Raw genomic sequence first — 22,933 nt, forward strand, 5'->3', positions numbered from 1 at the left:
TTTAATGTAATTATTGTATGTAAAGATTTTTTTTGTGGTATTTTATGAATTATTCTTTTAATTTATTGGTTGCACTAGTTGCACTAGTTAAGTCCATTGTCCAAATCCTATTTTAAACTTGTATGGTTCAGATGAACCGAATAAAGCTGTTCTTGACTGACTGACTTTCAAAGAGAACATTAAAAAATGGAACCGGTAAGTATATGTTTCACCTGTCATTGTACAGTAGCAGCCATATCGAATCAAGGGTAGAATTTTAAGCTACCAAACCAAATTAAATATTCAGGGGCCTATTCACAAAATGCATTAGTAAGATGTTTAGTTCTACTACAATAGTACTACTATCATAATACAAACTGCTGTTCACACACCTATGTGTAGTGGTTCCACCTTTGCCTCCCATATCTTTCTTTGTGCAGAGATCTTCACCCCTGCTATAGATAAGTATACATTTTACTTGCAAATATGAGAGGCACAGGGAGGCACAGGGAGGAATTGCTGCAATGGGGAATACTAACTGCGGAAGGGGAGGGGTTAAGGAAGAAGTATAGAGGAGTTAAGGAAGGGTTAGATAGGGGTTTAGATAGGGATATTTACCCATCCACAAAAGAGAAACACCATTACTTTACACAAACTGCTACCTCTTAGGCATTTAGATTGGGAAAGACAACAATAGTGAGCCTGAAATACGCGGACGATATTGTGCTGTTCTCCCAAACTCCACTGGGATTGCAGTGACTTATTGCACAACTAGCGCTATATATTTCAAAAGAACAACTGATAATTAATCTAAAAAAATCTAATGTCTTATGCTTCTCTAGCACCCATAAAAAATGCCAGATTTTCATCTGTGGGTTAAATTCCAGAATCCTCTTGCAGGTGGATACATATAAATATTTGGGGGTCCTTATAGACTGTCAACTAAGCTAGAAACAACATCAAGACCATGGTCAAACTACAATAAAACCATTATTATTTGCCTTTAAAACTCTGCAGAAAAACCTAAGCAGCAACACAACAAACCATCTACTAAAGGTTGTAGCAGCCAAATCTTTTCCATCTATTATGTACATCTGTGAATTGTTAAACACTAAGGACTCCTCAACCCTAAATTTAGCCCAGTCGAGACTATCCAAGAAACTGTTCATTATCCCACGTCATATCTCTCAGGCACAGATATGTCTGGAATACGGATTAAAAAATCAGATACCAGCCAGACAAGGAGCCATGGTCAAGTACTACTGGAGAATGAGGGCAGCCGAAGACAACATGCAGGCCCACCACTGCTGGGAGGAGGTTGAAAAACAATCAAGGCAGCACCTGTCCATAGTTCTAATTTTAAAACAAGCTCTTTTAACATTAAACCTTGAAGAAGCTGGCACATGCTAATGCCATACTCCGCATTCCAAAAAATGACCAATAAAGAGATCAAACAAACATCATTGCAAACAGATAAAGCTCTATTGGCCGGCAAAAAACATGCATGGATGGAGATGCCAAGCTAGAAACAGTTGAAACCGCAACCATATCTACAAGAAGGCTTCTGAGATCACTACAAGCGGAAACTAACTTTCCTAAGACTGGGGTCCTTCACGACAAAAGATCTCACTCCAAAATGGCCACGGATCTGGTCAACTTCAGATTGCCACCTCTGTGGTAAGGGAGCAGAGTCTCTTTCACACATACTATGCATCTGCCCGGCTTTACACAATGAAAGGAAGATCCTCTTATGACCAGCCTTAAGGGAAACCTAAATTGGAACTCATAAAATACTTGAGTGGCTCCTCTGTCCAACTGTCTTGTAAGACTATTACATTCTTGAATTGGGCAGTGCAAAAAATCAAAAACAAGGATTCAGGATCAAAAGAACTTGGAAAGAAGAATAAATGACTGGTATTTGATCATGAAGATGGGCAGAGTCCTTTCCAGAACTTCTATATTGCACTTTCCTTCACTCCCCTCCCACTCTTAAGCACAAGCACTTTACTTGAAGTTGGAAGCATAGATATGTCCATTCTTGAAATTAGCAGCTTGGAAACAAGGACTCTATGATCAAAGAACTCGGAAAGAGCGACAGATGACCAGCACTCCATCAAGTAGTCCGGCTGAGTCCCTTCTAGAATTTTATCTTGCACTTTCTCTCTTTCCTTTTTCCCGGTTAGCACAAGCACTTTACTCGAAATAAGAGGAACCATCATGTCTACAACTAATTATATAAATCTTGTGGTCGAAATAAATCTTAACATATTCTTGGCCTTGGGAATTAATTAAACTATGTGTGGGGCATAAATACAAAATTGTTTTATTGAAGTTTTTGATCCAGTACACTCATGTTACATTGTACATCTTATGGTGGTATGTTCCATCCTTTTATGAATTTAGGAAATCAAATAAAAGTATATTATCGCTTTATGACACCTTATCGGTGTTTTGGGTTAGGCCCTCAAATATCAGTAGGAGTACGTTATTTTGTTGTTCCCTACCTATATTCACTTTATTAATGTGGTAATAGGCAGGGAAATGTATTTTTTTTCTGCAATTTTTTTAAAACTGTGTTTTCGGAGAACAGCTCAAGTACGTATGTGGTTTTTTAAACTAACTTTTTTAATAGTTGTAAGTAGTGCAGAAATGTCTTGGTATTTCAGCCGAACTCTGTTCAATATATTTTTGAAAGGATTGAATATTTAGAAAATTGTAGTACACTTTATCAGTGTATTACATTGTTTTTTATTTGTTCTACATATTACATTTTTTGGTACTTCATACGTAGTTCTCTGTGAATTTTTCAGAAATAATCAGAAGATATATAGAAACTTTATATAATTTTCCTTATCTATTGCCACTTTAATAAAAGTATAGGTAGGGAGAAAATATAAAACCTAATACTTACCTATATCTAAGCCCCTAACTCAGAACACACCCCAAAAATGACCATTGCCACAGATATCTAAGTTAAAATGACTTATGAGCAATTTTCCCTCTAACTGTTTTCCTCTGTGTGAGGCAGTGTGCGGTCTGTGTGCACTATACCCACAGCACTGTGTGCCAATAACCTGAACGTGTGTGTGGGTGAAGTGACAGGGGTTCTGCCTCGGTTTCCTGCTTGATTGTGCAGATAACTGACCTATGTACTGGAACGGAAGAGGCCTGCTAAATTGAGCAGGCAGGGCCGGACTGGGAACCCAAAGAAGCACTTGCAATTTTGATACACCGGCTCCCACGTGAGGGAGGGGGAGTGTCGAGCAGTACTGCTTAAAACTGGTCCCCAGCACTGGCGCTTTTGTTACTGAGAGCCGATACTGCAGCATTGCTGCAAAACTGCCCCAGTAACAAAACTGGCCCCCACTGCTCCAAAACTGACCCCCATCCTTTCAGCCTCCCAGGCAAATGCCAGATGCCTGCTAAGGCCAGTCCAGCCAGGGGAGTAGCCTTCATATTGGTGACTGGCGTACAATGGTTGTGTCATGTTCGAAACAAGAAAGCGCAGTGCAGAGCATCTTCAACCTCGACAAATCTACACTAACATACATTAGGAAACCCGGGAAACGGCGTCATTCCACAGCACCAGTGAACCTCTGCTCTCGGAACTAACTACACAGCGGCAGCTCAGGGACATCTTAAGGAATTTAAGGACCCTCAGCCAAACACATTTTGGGAGCCTCTGTGCGGATCAGCTTTGAATTTATGATCCAGTTTCAGCTTTCTTGTGTCCTTTCGGCCAGATCACAAACAGTGCACACACACTGGTTCAAATACCAAATATGTTTTTAGTTAATATTCAGGAATAGTGATGTATTTTTCCAATATTGTAACATACTAGAAACTGACTAATACAACTTCAAATAATCACTGCGACATCCTCCCATTTCTCATATCTGAGATCCTGTTTGGATCTAAAAGAAACATTTTTTATGGATGTGGAATGAAACAAAACACATTTGTCATAAAATGTCGTTATACACTCTCACACATTACACAGATTAAAAATAAATGTAAGGAAAATGCTATTCTTAATAATCTGTTTAATAATTATTCAAGGTCATCAGGGCAAGACGGGGGCTACTCCACTCTTTAAAACTGATAATCATGAGTTCACTTATCAGCTCTGAAGATGGTTTCCTGTATACACAGGGGGAATGTACACCATGTGTGCTTTCAGAGTCACTATAATTTGTTAGTGATTCTGAAAGCACATGTAGTGTTTTAGGCTTACTCAGGGCTTTAAGTGGGATGAAAAAACTGGGGGTTCTCTCAAAGGGGCGTGCCTAATGTAATTAAGGGTGTGGCTTAAAAACACTTAAGCTAAAAATCTGTGCTTAGCATATTGTGCCGTTCTACTTGAATTTTGCTGTTTCTTTCATTGCATTCAGATATATGCCACAACAAGTAACATTATACCTACAACAAGACAGGACTATTGGCTTTGTCAAAGGTTGTTAGTTGCATAAGATAAATAAGCAAAACTATGGCTGTGTTGAATATAATATTGAAATGCATCAGTTCTGAAATGATCAGACTGTGAAAAAACTATAAAAAGTCCTCTGAAGTTACACCAAAGGCTTTGAGCAGTTCCACTGCTGCAGAATTGAGAATTCTTTTGACCCTGAGGGTGAGAGCAGAAATGAAGAGCCTGATAGGGACCTGTCTCAGCACCAGCTTTTAAAAACTCAGCATCGGCAGGACCCAGCTCACTTAAAGCCCTGGGCTTGCTGCATGCTTTTTGTTAATAGAGGGTGGCTGCGGCAGATTGTGTGCATTTTGAAAGTATACATGTTAATTGCAGAAGCAGGACGTGTGCTTTCAGAATGAGTAACATATACGAGTAATTGTAAAAGCACATGGAATATGTTTAGGCTAGCTGCATTCCTTTAGTTATTGGAGGGCATCAGATTGCGTGTCTTTTTGAAAGTTTTCATGTTAATTGCAGAGCCCGACATACTAATGCACGGGGTTGCATTTAACATTAAAACTTTCAAAAAGGCACGCAATCTGCAGCGCTCTATTAACAAAAGGTGTGCAGCAAGCCTGAAATATCACTTGGGCTTTATCAATCACTAATCCATATTTGTGATTGTGAAAGCTTTTAGGCTTGCTTCATGCCCTTTCCTAATAGCGTGCGGCTGGGCGGAGATGGCTGCTTGCAGCGCCCGTCATGGTTCTACAGGGATCTGTGATTAACATGAATACTTGTCTCTCAGGGATGTGCTGTGTGTGTGTGTGCTTTAAAGAAGACAAGGCACGCTCAAGGGTAACATGGGTACGCGCATGTGTGCATACCATACAGGGATCAGTGGGTCTGGCCTACAAGTGCTGTCCTCAAACTCCTGGACCTGTGGCTGGATTCAGAGTGTACTACTCCCTGCTTGTTGGAAATTGGGTTTGTGGTTGAGTGGGGTGAAACCCTACTCAAACAGCAACCATATTCTGTCAGGATGAAAAACAAGCAAATCCCAAATTAACCTCTGCTTAACTCTCTGGTATCATGGCAAAAAGCAGTAAACCGTAAAAATTATTTGACACCAACATGACAAATATCTAATCGGTGGTACCAGAGATATGCAAGTTTAAAGATTTAAGTAAAAACAGTGCCTATAAGCACTAAGCGCCAAATATAGATATCTAGGCACGTCAGACTGGGAAAAAGTCACAGGTTCAGGCCAACCGCGACGCAGCACTGGTCAGATACAGGGACCCAGTTAGACCCGCTGAACAAGAGTACCTTAAAGCGTGGTTGTAAAGCATTGCGAGATCCCACGCCAAGGATCAGTCGTGTAGTGGAGGAGATGTGAGGTTCTGATGTGGAGATGCGTCACTCAGCAGTGGTTCCTGTAAGCTGCAATGCTGCAAAGCAAGGTCCTGCATCGTCATCGAGGATGCAGCCAACGAGGGGCTTGTGATGGGAAGTCCCGCATCGGAGATGTGTAACATACCGGCTGGTTTCAAGGACATTGCAGGGATTGTGATGAGGAGTCCTGCATTGTTGTCGAGGACACCATCGACAAGGGGCTTGCAGTGAGAAGCCTGTGTTGATGGTACGTCGCACAGCGGTGGTTCCGATGAGGCCGCTGGCTGGGATGTGAAGTCTTTTGTAGATGTGTCATGTAGCAGTTCTGATGCAGACTTTGTGAGGTGATTGCATTATATTTCACAAAGTCACTGTTCGATTGGGTGTTAATTACCTCAACAACACTTGCATTTGAATTTCCTACCTCCTTTAACAACTGAGCAACACAAGAGTCCCATTCTGAAGTTTGCACTCAAGAGGGCAAAGTAATGGCCAGTCTCCGAAATACCTCTAGGTCACGGGTACTCATAGTACGGCCCGCGGGCCGCCAGCGGCCCGGAAAGCCTTCCTTGGCGGCCCGCGGACCTTGCAGGCAACATACCTCTGTGTTTTTTTATATCGCCGGTTGCAGCAGCGCGGAGCTATGGGGGCCGGGTGATTCTTTTAAACACCATTCACTTGTTAATAAGGCTTTGTTCTATTTAACCTCTTCTTAGCGCCCCTGTCTGCATCTCCACTCTGATTAAGAGGAGATGCAGGCGCGCTTTTGAGTGGAGATGCAGGGGTGCTAAGAAGAGGTGAAATTCAACAAAGCCTCATTAACAAGTGAATGGTCTTTAAAAGACCTGTGAAGTACTTGGGTGCGGCGGCTGTGTGTGTTCCAGGGAAGCTGTCTCAGCACGGGGTGAGGTGACAGGGACAGCAGGGTGAGGTGTGGGGGGGCAGCAGCTAGTGAGAGCAGCGGGTGAGTTTACAGCGGAAGGGGGACAGAGTGCTACAGAGGGAGGGAGAGAGCGAGGGAGAGGGGGAAGACAGAGAGCAGGAGACAGAGAGGGAGAGACAGAGAGAGAGGGAGACAGACAAGGAGACAGAGGGAGAGGAAGGAAGAGGGAGGGAGACAGAGGGAGTGGGAAGGAGGGAGACAGAGGGAGAGGGAGGGAGGGAGACACAGAGAGAGGGAGACAAACTGAGTGAGTGGGACAGAGGGAGACATAGAGAGAGAGAGAGACAGAGAGGGAGGGAGACAGAGAGGGACGGAGACAGAGAGAAAGGGAGACAAACTGATAGAGAGAGATAGAGAGAGGGAGGAAGACGGAGAGAGGGAGGGAGACAGAGAGGGGAGGGAGAGGGAGAGAGAGAGAGGGAGGGAGGGAGACACAGAGTGAGTGAGACAGAGGGAGACAGAGACAGAGGGAGGGAGACAGAGAGAGAGAGGGAGGGAGGGAGAGAGAAAGGGATACAGAGCGAGGGAGACAGAGAGAGACAGAAAGAGAGAGACAGAGAGAGGGAGATTGATGGAGAGAGTGAGAGAGAGTGATAGAGGGAGGGAGGGAAGGAGACAAAGCGAGATAGATAGATAGATAGATAGATAGATAGATAGATAGATAGATAGATAGATAGATAGATAGAGATGTGGGAATGCCGGGTCTGGTGGCTCAGTGGACGAAGGCGTCCGCTGCAGGGGCCTGTGTTCAACCTCATGGTCACAGTTTTTTTTTTGCTCTAGCCCCACCCCCGCCCCCACCGGTGCGGCCCTCTGCCACAAACCACACTGTAAATTTGGCCCACGAGAGAAAGTTTGTGAGTACGCATGCTCTAGGTTGTCTCTTATGCAGCACAGAAGAAAGTGCTTGGAATGTCTGATGATAGGCATGACCAGGGCACGGTAAAAGGAAACAAGACCAGCTTTGAGCAGCCACACATAAGCCCCATGAGCAGAAATAATAGGCTCTAGACTGACTAGCAGAGATATTGAGACTGAATGTGGTGCTTTTGGACTTACTACATTTCTTCTCTTGAAGGAGCGAGGCTGCGGGATGATTGTGGGCCATTGTGAAAATATTTATGTTAATTGCAGCGCATGACGGTGCTGCAATTAACAAATATTTTCACACAGGCCCACAAACAGCCTTCAGCCACGCTTCATTAAGAAGGAAATCAGCTAGAGCAGGATCCCCTGCAACCAGGAAATTACAATTTTTTGCGCCTCTGCATTGTAAAAGCTGCGGCGTGAATGTTCTCTCGGGATGTGCTGTGGGTGTCCGCTCCATACACAAGACTGAGTGCTCGGGGAAACAGACGCGCGCAGGCGCAACTTACGAGGAAACACAGTTTTAAAATACTTACCCTAGTTACCTCCTCTACCAAAAAGGTTAATCTGAACAACATAATATAAAAGCATGTTAAATTTCACCAAAATCCGTTCAGCCATTTTAACTAGTATCCACAATACACATTTCTATGTAAAATGCAAAAGAGTAAAAACTCGCTTTGGGTCACTCCTTTTTAATTGCACCCCGTTGACCAATCACCACAAAACCTTGTATCCTCTCTCGACGTAGTAAAAGCAACGGGCATGCAAAGTTTTGAAGAAATTCATCAAATTGGAACAAAGCTATTAACGGACAAATATCAGAGGTATTACCGGTTCTGGAAATCCTAAGTACAAATAATACATACAAATATGTGGCAAATGTTATGACTTCATTGCGATAATTCTCTATAAGGGAATTTTGTCACTCCAACTTCCAGACTGTAAGTAAGCAGGTAGAGTCCAGTTACTACAAGAGAGAAGAGTTTGGAAAATATATTGATCACTGAAAAATTGTATATTGATTACTGTGATCAAGAGGGGGAAGTGGCAGTTCTTAAGGTGGTGATTGGGAATCTCTTAAAGCTGTGCAACAAGTTGAAAGGGAGGTGAGAATTCTCTGAGCATAACACTCAGATATATTGTCCAGGTGTCTAAATACAATCTAAAAGAAATGGTGGAGGAGGGCAGTAAGGCAGTTATAAACTGATATATTGATCACAGGAAGCCTGGAAAATAATGTATTAGTAATCACAAACATCATTCAGAATGCTTGTGTATGTGCACAAATGTATGTGGTTCATCTGTATGTGTTTGTGTCTGTCTCCATGGAGCATTTTCTATCAAGACTGGACCAGTCACAATTTCGTTTAATGTCTGTGTCATACAAACCCCATATGGGTGAGAGCCACGTGCACTATAGGGACAGAACCTCCTACAGTATTATATGTTTGAAATTATTTTAAATGGTGTTTTTCAAATGCTTTAATCTTGAAACATCCACTTTATTCCTCAGCACAATCAATCAATCAATCAGTTAATTTGTAAAGCGCACTACTTACCCGTAAGGGTTTCAAGGCGCTGGGGGGGGTGCTGCTGCTACTGGTCGAAAAGCCAGGTCTTGAGTTGTCTCCTGAAGGTCAGCAGGTCTTCAGTTTATCGTAGGTAGAGGGGGAGGGTGTTCCAGGTCTTGGCGGCACGGTGGGAGAAGGACCTGCCTCCGGAAGTGGTTCTACAGATGCGCGGGATCGTGGCCAGGGCGTGGTCAGTGGAGCAGAGTATCCTGTTGGGTACGTAGAAGGAGAGTCGACTGTTGAGGTAGCCTGGGCCGGTTTTGTGGAGTGCCTTGTGTGCGTGGATCAGGAGCTTGAAGGAGATCCTTCTGTAGATGGGGAGCCAGTGCAGGTTCCTCAGGTGGGGGTGATGTGGTCGCGGCACGGGACATCGAGGATCAGGCGGGCAAAGGCATTCCGGATTCTTTGTAGTCTGTTGATGAGCTTGGACGAGGCTCCGGCGTAGAGGGCGTTTCCGTAGTCGAGTTTGCTGCTGACTAGGGCCTGGGTGACTGTTTTCCTCGTGTTTGTCGGGATCCATCTGTAGATCTTGCGGAGCATGTGGAGGGTGCTGAAGCAGGTGGAGGAGACTGTGTTGACTTGTTTGGTCATGGTGAGTTTCGAGTCGAGGATGACTCCCAGGTTGTGTGCGTGGTCGGTAGGGGCCAGGGGGGTCTCCGGTGATGAGGGCCACCAGCAGTCGTCCCATTCTGAGGGGTTGGACCCGAGGATGAGGATCTCCATCTTGTCTGAGTTCAGCTTAAGTCGGCTTTCCTTCATCCAGTCGGCGATGGTCTTCATTCCCTGGTGGAGGTTGGATTTGGCGGTGAGAGGGTCCTTGATGAGGGAGAGGATCAGCTGCATGTCGTCTGCATATGAGATTATGTTGAGGTTGTGCTGTCGGGCGATGCGTGCTAGTGGTGCCATGTAGACGTTGAACAGCGTCGGGCTGAGAGAGGATCCCTGTGGGATGCCGCAGATGATCTCAGAGACCTCGGACCAGAATGGGGGGAGGCGGACACTCTGAGTTCTGCCGGAGAGGAAGGAGGTGGTCCAGTCCAAGGCCTTCTCCCATATCCCTGCGTCTTGGAGGCACATGCGTAGTGTGTGGTGGCAGACGGTGTCGAAGGCAGCAGAGAGATCCAGGAGGATGAGGGCTGCCGTCTCGCCATTGTCTAGAAGGATCCTGATGTCATGAGTGGCGGCTATGAGGGCGGTCTCGGTGCTGTGGTTGCTGCGGAATCCTGATTGGGAGGGGTCCAGGATATTGTTGTCTTCGAGGTGATGGGTGATCTGGATGTTAACTATCTTCTCGATGACCTTTGCTGGGAATGGAAGCAGGGAGATGGGCTGGAAGTTCTTGAGGTCGCTCGGATCCACCTTGGGCTTCTTCAGTAGGGCGTTGATCTCTGCGTGCTTCCAGTTCTCAGGGAACGTAGCGGTCTCGAAGGAGAAGTTGATGATGTTGCACAGGTGGGGTGTGATGGAATTGACGGCTTTGATGTGGTGTGGGAGAGGGTCAGACGGGGATCCGGAGTGGATTGTGTCCTCGATGCTCACGCTGGCCCAGGTTGTCAGGGAGTCTTGGACGGTGGGGTGCGGTGGGTCCGGTGCGACGAGGCCCGCAGGGGTTGTCCAGGGATTGAAACTGTCATGGATGTCAGTGATTTTTCAGTGAAAGAAGGTGGTGGGGGAGTCGCACAGGGCTTGCGATGGCGGGATGTCGTTGGTGCTGGAGCTGGGGTTGGAGAGTTCCTTCACGATGTTGAAGAGCTCCTTGCTGTTGTGTGCGTTGTTGTCAAGGCGGTCTGTGAAGAAGGTCCTTTTGGCAGTCCTGTAGGGGTGGTGGTGGTTGCGGATGGCATCTTTGTGGGCAGCGTGGCTGTCCTGCGTCTTGTCGCTATGCTATATGTTCTCCAATTTCCGGCAGGTGTGCTTTGAGGTGAGGAGTTCCGGGGTGAACCAGCTGGCTCTTTTGCTGGTGTCTCTGTTGGGGTTTTTTTCAGCGGGGCTACGGTATTGGCACAGTCGTTCATCCAGCGTTCGAGGGTGAGTGCACCATAATCGGGGTTGGTGGGGTTGGTCGGAGGGTTGAGTGCGAGGCTTGTCTGTAGTTGTTCTTCAGTGACTTTGCCCCAGCAGCGGTGGGGGATCTGTCGGGTGCGGTGGTGTGTGGGGGGTTTTTGGAAGGAGAACAGGATGCAGCGGTGGTCTGTCCAGGGGAGTTCGGAGGCGTGGCTGAAGGTGACATGGGGGCCTGAGGAGAAGATGGCATCAAGTGTGTGACCGGCGATGTGGGTCGGCGTCGTGACAAGCTGTTTAATCCGAGGTTGGCGAGGTTGTCAATCATGGTGGAGGAGTTGTTGTCATTGTTGTTCTCCAGATGATAGTTCAGGTCTCCGAGGAGGATGTAGTCGGTGGAGGTCAGGGCGTGCATTCTGATGAGGTCGGCGGTGGAGTCGCAGAATTGAGGCCGGGGTCCTGGCGGTCTGTAGACGAGGGTGCCTCTTAGGGTGGTCCTGGGGTCTGTGTGGATCTGGAAGTGCATGTGTTCAGTGGTGCTGAGGGTGTCGTTGGTGTTTGTTGAAACCCTGATGGTGTTTTTGTGGAAGATGGTGATTCCTCCTCCGGCCCCGTTGCTGCGGTCTCTGCGGGTGATCTTGTACCCATTGGGGATGGCTATGGCGATGTCTGGCGAGGAGGCTTCATTCATCCAGGTCTCGGTCAGGAAGGCGACGTCCGGGGATGCGGTTTCGAGTAGGTCCCAGAGCTCGACGGCATATTTCCGTGCGGAGCGGGTGTTGATCAAGATGCATCTAAGCTGGTTGGGTTCCGTCGTGGCGGGTGTCTCAGCACCTTAGAGGCAGGAGAAGCTGCAGTTCAGGCAGGTGAAGGGACCGTGGGTGCGCTTCGGAGCAGCCTTGCAGCAGGTGTGGGTCCTTCCTGGGTTGAGAGCGACGAGGGTGTTGGCGTCGTAGCGGAGGCGGTCTTCGTGGCTGGTGCGGGAGGCAGGGGTTCTGGTGCTGGGCGCGGTCCAGGCGCGGACGGGCGCAGACGGGCTTGCCTTAGGCATGCCAGCGGCTGCCATATATGGGGAGGTGGGAAGGGAGGAGCAGCTGGGAGGCGGGAGGTGTGTTGCAGGGGCAGCGAATGGGTGCGGAGGGGGCGGGGCCACAGGGGAAGCAGCGGCGGGGACGCGGGCAGGGAAGCGGTGCGGAGTGGAGTGACCGCGGGAAGGAGACAGGCAAGGGGCAAGAATCAAGAGAGCACAGAAGTCAGCAAGAGGGGCCCAGAATCAAGAGGGGGCACAGCAGACAGAATAACGGGGCACAGAATTAAAAAAGGGGGCAAAAGCAGACAGAAAAACAGGGCACAGAATCAATAGAGGGGTCAACAGCAGTCAGAGAAACGGGGCACAGAATCAAAAAAGGGGGCAACAGCAGTCAGAGAAACGGGGCACAGAATCAAAAAAGGGGGCAACAGCAGTCAGAAAAACGGGGCACAGAATCAAAAAAGGGGGCACAGAACAAAACGGCAAGCGGGGGCAGGGTGGCACAGAAGAGGAGCGGACAGACAGAGATATGGCACAGCAGAGTGGATACGAACCTAAGGTCACCACTTGCCAACAGGGATGAGGCGCAGGTGGAAGCCTGCGGGTGGTGGAGGGCCTCGACTTCGGCGGCGATCAGTACACCTCAGCGGGGGTGCAGGCGGAGCTGCAGCGGTGAGGAGCGACCTACCAGGAAGGTCAAGGGTCGCTCTTCTCACCGCGCAGCGGCTGCCATATATGGGGAGGTGTGGAGGGAGGAGCAGCTGGGAGGCGGGAGGTGTGTTGCAGGGGTAGTGAATGGGCGCGGAGGGGGCAAGCCTTAGGGGAAGCAGCAGCTGGGACAGGGCAGGGAAGCGGAGCGGAGCTACTGTGGGAAGGAGACAGGCAAGGGGCAAGGATCAAGAGGGCACAGAAGTCAGCAAGAGGGGCACAGAATCAAGAGGGGACACAGCAGACCAAAAAACGGGGCACAGAATCAAAAGGGGGCAACAGCAGACAGAAAAACGGGGCACAGAATCAAAAGAGGGGGCAACAGCAGTCAGAAAAACGGGGCATAGAATCAAAAAAGGGGGCACCTGCGGGTGGTGGAGGGCCCGACTTCGGCGGCGATCAGTACACCTCAGCGGGGATGCAGGCAGAGCTGCAGCGGGGGGGGGAGATACCTACCAGGAAGGTCAAGGGTCGCACAACATACCACAGTGTCAAAGTGGATGTGGAGTTATTATTATAAATGTGCACTTTGTGCAAATTGATGGCTAGTGTATATATATATATATATATAGCCCCTTTGCAAACATATAGTTTATATTCATACAAACTGGTTTTGAAAAATTGACATAACTTGTGAGAAAAGATCACGTTTTAATCAATAATAAAATCAAACTAAAATGTTTTATTTTCTTTTCAGAGATGCGGGGGCTGAAAAGCAAAATATATTAAGAGGAAAAATGAGGCACGTTCTAAGATTTGACGCCAGCAAAAGTAACCCAATATCTCCCACCATCCTGCCTCAAGCTGACTGTCTGATTTTGCCTCATTGTTTGGAGGTCCTCATGACAGATGAAGAAGGGTTCTGCAGTGCTTTAAGAAATGTCTCATCACTGTTAAAAAATGGAGGGCATTTAATAATGATAGCATGCCTTGAGACCACTTATTACATGATTGGGAGCTTTAAGTTTCCCCATCTATGTGTGGATGAGAGTTTTATAAGGAAAGCGCTAGGGGATGCTGACTATGTCATTGAGGAGCTGCAGGTGTTTCCTAGGACGGTTAATCAATTGTGTGACGTGATAGATTACAGTGGTCTAATACTTGTTCATGCTCGAAAAGAAATACCTGTTTAATGTACTTATGGATCCCAATTAATAGACATAATATTGAAAGGATTAGCTTGTACCTGTCCTGCATCAAATGTCTTCTTTCACCGCCTTTGTTGACCCTATTGCTGCTGAAACCAGTGGTGCTCTGCTCTCTGCCTCTCCTCACTGCTTGACAACTGGACATTGCTTTTGCTGGGACCACCTTCCCTTGGCTCTGCCAGGTTCTGTCTCAGTCAATGTCCCCTTGTCCTTTACTGCTAGGTGAAATGGAGTCAATAACGTCCTGTAGTAGTAATGATTGATCTTGCATTTGAATTGCAGCTAAAAAGGTTGATTCAATCTTACAATAAAATGATGATCCATTCTCTCAAACAATTGAAATCTTGTGCATTTTGTTCTGCAATGTTCTAAGTGTGTGTGTGTGTGTCTATTACTGCCCATGCATAGATGGTTCAGCTATCCAGTGGATATTTTCCATTGGAGAACAGGATACAGCCCTCTTTCCACTATTTATGATTTCTAAATGTGCATTTTATATTTAAATATAGCTATAAAAAACACATGAAATGTGTATTAGTAGTAATTCCAAAGATGTACTCATTTTAGGGTTAAATAATTTTTTAAGAAATAAAACAAGGACAGTCCACCCCACTGTATTCTTTCCATCACCCTTCACTTCCTCTGATCGCCAAACCTTTTACCCACTGCCCCCTAGCCACCTATACCTTTTAAGTGCCTGACGTCATCCTATGAACCACATCTGTTCAGTAATGTATTGACATCTCACTATTGTCAAAGAATTTGCAATCTACGTGCCTGACTTCTATCTTGGCATTATCTCCATCCACCCTTCATGATGGAGGTTTCAATCTGCTCATCCTGTTTGTGGAGGTTTTCCTGCCTAATTTATATATGCAGAGGAAAGACTCCATCAGCCTTATCATCTGACCAGCAGGTCTCCTCCGTCCCCAGCACACATCTGTCTGTCCTTCAGATCTGCAGCCTTGCAAGAGTGTAGCAGGAGATTGATCATGTTGTGGTCCTGGATTCCCCTTGCCATATCCAACAGTCTTCAAAATCACCTGAGATGAATGTTCAAAGTATTCACACCTGCAGACCTCTTTGTAAAGCACACCTATTTTCAGGCCATGACATTTTACCTTTCTCTTTTAGAAGATGCAGAAATCAGAGTGTATTTCTTACCTTATCCTTCTTCTTTATTGTTTTTTTGTAGTTACCTCAACTAATCTTGATATTTGTAAAATTATATTTTTGCTTTCCTCATGTCTGGGAAAAAGAACCTCATGTTTTCGGATACAAAATGAACTGTTATGCTAGAGGAGATAATAAGCATTTAGCTACAGTTGTTGGTGTTCTTGTGCAACTATTACCCAGGCAAATGTGAGAGAGAATTGTCACAAGAGTGAATGCTGTATCTCACAACAGGCACTCACAGGAGGATGCATTGGAATGATCTGCAAGGGAGCGTGCACTTCCTGGCCTCGAAATCCCACCTAGAGCCCCAGCAGAAGGGGGTTCTTCTCTCAGCCCCAAGAACCTCTTGCCTGGGAGAAGAAGGTGTAGGGAATCTTCCACATTGAAGGTTTTGCAGGACTCCTTGGTGAATTTGAGACTGTATGTCTTTGAAGCGCTATGAGCTCATGTGTTTATAGTTCCATATTTAGAAATATGTTCTATGTTTTTATTTTTTAAGATGCATTTTTACTCAAAGAAGGGCATCATTTAATTTTAAGTGAATTTTAATATAGTTATCAATCTTATTTGTTACTGTGTATATCATCTCTTCATTCTCAATAAATAATCTCCACAGCTATTCGTACTCATGTATATTTGCTCTAGACTGCTGACAAGCACCATTTTTTTGTCTTCCCAGCATCTTAATTATTTGTAACTTAACACATGTTGTATGTTTGTGTTTATGAGTCTGTTTAAAACCTAGAGCCTTGTTTATTACTAATTTGTAATGTATTACCAAACACAGGTCTTTTATTTCATCAGTAGCTGTTACTTATGTTTCACAACTACTTCAACAGCGTTAGTGGTCATGGACTACATCTCCGGTATGTACCATGATGGTTACAGTTCATGTGTGCTGTTTTAAAATAAAATCATGCTATATGTTCCACTAGTAGCAGCTCCAGACATGTACTACTCTAATCTATATCACTTTAGGCTGTTGTCTTACATTCTCATTTGTATTTATATGTAATCTGCGCTCCATGGTGCTTATAGGTTAATACATTTACTGATGAATTCTCAGGTTGTCTCTAGCCTTTCAAGTTAATGTTTAATGTCATACAAATATTAAGACAATATGGAGTAATACAATAAGGTAATATTGTAATGGGCAAGGTCCATGTTAAATCTTAACAGGCTGAAGAGCAGCAAATCGAAGTCACTACTTCTGTGACCTTCTTAGGAGGTCATACAAAACTACCCTGCAATTGAATAATAGCATTAATCCGGCTGACCCGGTTAATAACCAATAACTTTTTTTCCTCCTGAACTTATTGAATTTATGTTTTGGAACAAAATAAATACCACAGAATGGCTACAATTTGTAGTGGATTTGCATGTTGTTCTACTTACATGGAGATTACACACATACCCCATTCCTGCTACCCCTACAAACTGTGTCAGATCAATGTAAAGACCCTGCACCTACGTTTCTAATAGCTTGCAATTCACCAAAATAGACATACTATCAAATAATCCGCATGTGAAGCCCTGGGACATGGACGGTAAGCAGTGATTATTATTTGCAATGATAGCACCACATGAGAAAGAAATAACAGGTATTTTATGCACATTGGATACTGATCAGGAGCGCCTTGATGACACCAGGAGCAAGAAACTGATAATCTTATGGGCGGGGGGGGGGGGGGGGTGATTTTAATACTATGCAAGATGTCCCCCGAAAAAATATGCAGACTGGCAAATCTAGAACATGTCGGCCAATCCCATTTCAATCATAACCAATATAGGGATATGATGGACAATTGAATATTAAGATTTGACCTGGCCTTTTCTGATACATCTCCCCATATGCTCCATTGAAGTGTACTTTTAACAGGAGGACGGTGCATAGCACTATTGATTATGTTTTACTATCTAATAATCATGCTGCTAAGTGATTGAATTTTGGCGCACTCCATTTCACTGAGTGATGATTTTCCCCAGAGTATCCACCTCTCTCATGTGTTATTTTATAATCGACAGTGTAATCAAACTATCCTACAGGCCAATGATAACGAGCTGGCAACTCTAAATCGATATACACTTGTTGGTCACAGGCTATGCCTGAGAGGTTTTTAAAACAACTAATCAACAGCTAAAGAGAAGCCCACATTCCCCATGCATTCCTATGGGAGGGCAGGTCAGTCTCACTAAAGACATACACAGCGCACACGCACTCTCCACTGGGACACAGTGTAAAAACGCCTACAGGCCTAAAACCACACACACAACATAGGGGAAAAGCTAGGATAATTGCAAAATGTTTTGGGGGGGAACCTGCCAGAAGGGCCAAGTCCAACACAACCCCGTTCCAGCCAAAACGCAGGGCAGACCAATCACCACCGTGATGGTCTTCCCTGCTTGGGGCGATCAAACACGGACGCAGGCCCGCAACGGCAGGGACACTCTCCCTCTGTCAAAGCTATGCGGACCAACTGGGCTACCCCACTGGTACTCCTCGGCTGTCTGCGGCCAGGACCAGGCCCTAGGCCATCCAGGTGCCACTGGTACTTTTAGATCACATTTGTTTCGAAGCATGTACCTTATTTAACATTTATGTTACACCACTCGCGTCACTACTGACAAGAATAACACAAACATTCAGGCTACCTTTTCGGAAGGCATGAAAACCATCACTGAATTGATGAGTAACAACTTCCTTCAGCTGAATGCGGAGAAAACAGAGATCATGTTATTTAAAGAAGCAGTAACAAGGTGGTCACCTAACTGGTGGCCAGAAGATCTGGGCCCAGCCCGTCCCCAAAACAAGTGGTTAAGAACTTAGGGGTCTAAATTGACCAGAAGTTAAGCTTGGAGGAGCATGCCACCTCTACTGCTAGAACCTGCTTTTATGCACTAAGCCTCCTTCGCAGAGTCTTTCCCCTACTTCCTTTATGCACATGAAAAATCCTGATACAAGCTTTGGTCCTAAGCCGTCTGGACTACTGAAATGCTCTGTTGATATCAGCCAAGGAATCTTCCATAAACAAACTGCAGGTAGTCCAGAATATGGCAGCCCGTTTAGTGACCAACGCCCCTCCCAGAACAGCTTCACTTCCCCTTCTCTATAAACTGCACTGGCTGCCCATACGCAAAAGAATCCACTTCGAGATTTGCTGTATGGTGTTTAAAGCCCTAAACTACATGCGAACTAGAAATATGATGGACAAGCTGGTTAGATACACTCCCCCTAGGGCCCTCGACTCAGGGCCCAAAGATCTCCTGCTGATACCCCGCATAAAACAGGCCAGATTAGGGGCTAAATCCTTCTCTTATTTGGCTCCATTATTTTGGAACCAATTGCCCATCCACTTACGTCCCTGCACCAACTACCTCTCCTTTAGAAATTTGTTAAAAACCTCACTGTTCTGATCTTCCCTTTTTGGTTGTCTAAGGCTGTCCAGCGCAGAGATACCCCGGACTGGGTGATTCATGCGCTTTTATAACTGATATAAATAAAAAATAAAAATAAATAAATCCCAGCCATAGATTTGTTCTCACCCGCTGATGACTGGACATTTTTCATTGCCTGATTAGTTTTCCTGAAATTAACCTTTGGTCTACGATATTCCATCCATGTGATTTCCTGATAGCACAGAATACCAAGCATGTAGTCTTTTTATTTTTTATTTTTATAGTAATTTGTTTTAGGACTGCTTCATTGTATGCAATGTTGCCCTGCTTATTTTTATTTACAATCGCTGCCTTCCATGGAGATTCTCTGGGCTGTTTTTTATGCCAGAAATAAAATGTCATATTTTCCTTGATTAGCATTTTTATACTGTGTAAAAAGAACTAACTGATTCATGATGTTTAATATTGTGTTTTAAGGATTTCATGAATAGTCTTTTATTGTACTTTTATGAAATTACAACATCAATTAAGTATTGATTGATGTCATCACTCTTATGCTACTTGCATGCACATTCTAATTGAACATGTATTAACATCAACATTAGTTTGTACTAGTAAGTAAAACTGATGATGATACATGTTGCAATGGAAATGGGTCTGTGTATTATGCTCCACATATTTCTGCCATTTTACAAGTATGTTAAATATATAGAATTGTATGTGAAAACAAGAGCAAAACCTAGGTGTCCAAAATATTGGTTTAAATAATGGCGTAATGTGTCACTCAAACTATACATCTGATGTTGTTTTGGACATTACTGAAGACACATATGTAAAAAAAATATGAATTCAATGTACTCACCTTGACCTATTCTACTCATTTTGCATAATGAATTACTAGTTTTACATCATATGTATCCTTTGCATCTAACTTCATGGTATTTGTATAATGTTTGTGTTGTAGGACCTCATCTCAGTCACACTAAAGAAGTGTTTCTGTAAGGGGGATAGTATGCTTTTTATCTCTCCCTTAGGAACATGTAAATCAGTTTTGTAATATCACTAGGCATAGGAAAGCAAGATGTGATAGTAAATATTATTATCCTTTACGTTTTAGGACCATCACCTACTACTCCTACAGGTCTGGATCATTATGAGGAGCAGTCTGGGCAGGTTGATAGGTTGAGCCTCACGCACCCTTTAACTCCTACAACTAGTAAGATGGCCTGCTCCTCTTTCACAGCTTATAACTGTCTCTGTTCCCTGTGGTGAAGCATCTATCACTATCTCTTTAAGGTTCATCCCAGTCTTGGCTACTGTATTGCCAACACCATCAATATCTGCAGTTGAGCCGGGACTCACTGTTAGGACACACACTGTTCAAAGACCACAGGGTATTGTGAGACTGGGCAAGTCAATATTGAGACAGCTGAGCGTGGCCACTGATGCCCATAGTTTGTATGAAACTATGAGACACAATATCAGGGAGCATTCTCCAGACATGAAGTCCAGATGGGTCAGGTAATAGGGCTCCTCAATGCAAAAAAAAGCTTCTTAGGGAGCAAAACTATTTGCATAGGGAGTACATTGACCTTACAGAGAAGAATGTTCTATCTTGTGCTTTCATTATGGGCTGGTGCATGATGGGTATAAGATTAGATAGATTCATCTACCCCTTTATGTAGACCTTCAACACTCCTCCTGCCTCCTTCACAGAAACCATGGAGACACCTGAAGTTGGGGATATATCAGTCCGCCTCAGCAGGGGTCATTGAGCTGTATCAGTGGAAGATGATTCCTCTAAAACCACCACTGAAAAGAGCAAGACCTAGTTTCCTTCACTGGACCCCAAACTACTGTGTTGTTAACCTGATGGTTTACGTCCATTATACTTGTTAATTCAGTGTCTGAAAATATATTTGTTCTTTCTCTATAGTTCATAATTACATTTCAGCTGCACTTTTTAACATATAAATCTATTGTTTAATACAATTCAAAGTTCATGTAGTGATTTATCTGGAGTTGGTAATAACAGTCTGAAATAAAGAATTATTTTTGAAAAATATTATACGGTCATGTAAGCATTATGGACACTATAAGACAAGATGTATAAGTGGTTATATGTGTCTACAAATTTGGCAACATAAAATGATGCAACACTTTCCTATATTTTTTAAACATTACATGTTGCATCCATATCATGTAAAATTTCTATTTGTTTACATAATCATGACACATTGTCGTAAATTGGCTGCGATTAAATTAGCGTTAGCGGAATCCATCTGTTATTTAGAGGCTATCCTGTACATTTTATGGAATCCATTTTGTATTTCTGGCAGCCATTTTGTTTACCCTTGTGCTCTGTTTAAAGGACTGGCTATACTTAGACTCTGCTACTCTGCACATGCGCAGAAGAGTCTACCTGTCCATGCATCTGTTTTTAGTCTGTAGCTGTCAGGTTGTTTCTACCAGAGTCAGCAACTGTTAGCTCCTCCTTTACTGTTGACTGTGCATTTCTGTATGACCATCTATGTATGTAATTCTCCTATGTGTGCTTGTACCGCCCTCTTTTTTGAGCCCCTGTGTGGGTATAAAAGACCCATGGTTCTTCTACTCTGTGCTACATTCATTCAGCACCACAGGGTGCTGGGCGAATGTGGTTCCACCTCATGAAGGTTTATTAAAATTTGTATTTTCTATTCCAGTTTCTGTGCCAACTTATTCCCAATAGTCTGAGGACTCTGTGCAGAGAAGGGCGAACCCCTTGCACTGGTAGGCCTAGCTGAGGTCTCTTTCAACAACATCACATATATATTTTTGCAAAACGAAATCCTAATGCTTTCTATATTGAAGGTTAGGCTCACAATAAATACGATATAGGCATTTATGTTAATGAGATGAAATCTACTTTAATTTAAAATGAAAAACAATTGATCTTGTGTTCTTTCATGCGTACGAGCATACAAGTTAAGAGCACCATACTCATAATATTACACTTACAGACATTCATTTTAGCCATTAATGAGAACACATATTGCAATGTTTCTAACACTGTGTAAATGTTGTAACAAAATACAAAGTATCATAATAATACAAAAGTATTGTACTTTTTACATCTGTACATCACTAAGAATGTATCTTGCCCGATCCAATATTCGCGGAGACCACCAGTTCACTGTGGCACCAGCCTGGGTGCTCGATGGATCCAGTCTGTTGACGGCTCTGCCTTGAAGTTGTCCTCACAATCTTTTCTTCGCTTTACTTTCATGGCGACAAACGCAGTTGAAGTTCTTGTGGTTCACCGCTAGACGTTGCCGTTCATCTTCCCGTCCTGTCCTCTTCTTCATCTGTGGCGTGTATTCTGTTTGGCAAAAGACGGGTTGGTTGCAAGACACCCCTCTCACCAAGATGCCTCTTTCGCAGGTGTTCCCCTGCCACGGGATATCCCTGAGGCCCTCTTCATCAGATCTGTCCTGGGTTGAGTGTCCTGTATCGTGTTACTCCCATGCCGATAAGTGCGGTGCGGAGGAGACGACAAGTCTCACCTCAGATTCCACAGTCAGACCTGGAGGGTAGCTGTTGGATCCTGTCTTTGCGCGCGATGTCTTCATCCTCCTGGGACCTTTACTGAAGGGCGGCTGATGACCATCTCTCGTCGCGGGGATGCTCTCTCTCACTGGCATCCCTGAGGCCTTTGCCCCTGAGTCACCACGGCTGGCATTGACCAGTGTCCGCGTGACCCCAAAGGTGGGTGTTCCGAACGGTCCGGCCTGCTCACCTCTGCAGATCCCAGGTATGGTGAATGCATCGTCAAGCAGATGGGCTTCTCTCCGTGCCACGGGTGTTCACAGGACTTGCTCTCCATGTTCTGGCACTTGTCGCCTTCCTTATCTTCAGGGTGTGAGTAGTCTTGCCACACTCCTCTCTCTTTCCTCGATTCTTTTCTCCGTGAGGGTGTCGAGTCACTCTGACTTCTTCTCCTTCTTCTTGCAGTGGCAACCGTGCCACTCAGATCTCTTTCTTTCCCCTTTTCCTTTTAGTGGCAGACGTACCACTCTGATGTCATCTTCCTTCTTTTCTTGTAGTGGCAAACGTGCCACTCCGATATCTTCTTTCTTCGTAGTGGCAGACGTGCCACTCTGGTATCTTCATCTCTTCGCTTCACGACCTACTCTGGACCGTTTCTGTTCTCCTCTTATCTGGCCAGGCTTCTCCATGCAGCGCGCGCACTCTGCACGTGTTCCCCCTGGTCTTGTCCTCGTCCGAGGGCACTCTCTCCATCTTCCTCAGCATTCCGAGTTAGGG

At 44.9% G+C, this 22,933-nt stretch overlaps 1 protein-coding gene across 1 annotated transcript in view; it reads left to right on the top strand.

Annotated features, from left to right (window-relative positions):
• The window catches only part of LOC146829801 (nicotinamide N-methyltransferase-like), a 37,905-nt gene extending 23,513 nt beyond the window's left edge, over positions 1-14,392 (top strand). The window contains exon 3 of the mRNA XM_085608505.1: positions 13,606-14,392. Coding sequence (XP_085464631.1) covers positions 13,606-14,041 — 436 coding nt within the window. The 3' untranslated portion in view covers positions 14,042-14,392. The remainder of the gene's footprint in view (positions 1-13,605) is intronic.
• The last annotated feature ends 8,541 nt before the right edge of the window (positions 14,393-22,933 follow it).

This window comes from Triturus cristatus, chromosome 5_2 (genome assembly GCF_964204655.1).
Source record: "Triturus cristatus chromosome 5_2, aTriCri1.1, whole genome shotgun sequence".
NCBI classification, from domain to species: Eukaryota; Metazoa; Chordata; class Amphibia; order Caudata; family Salamandridae; genus Triturus; species Triturus cristatus.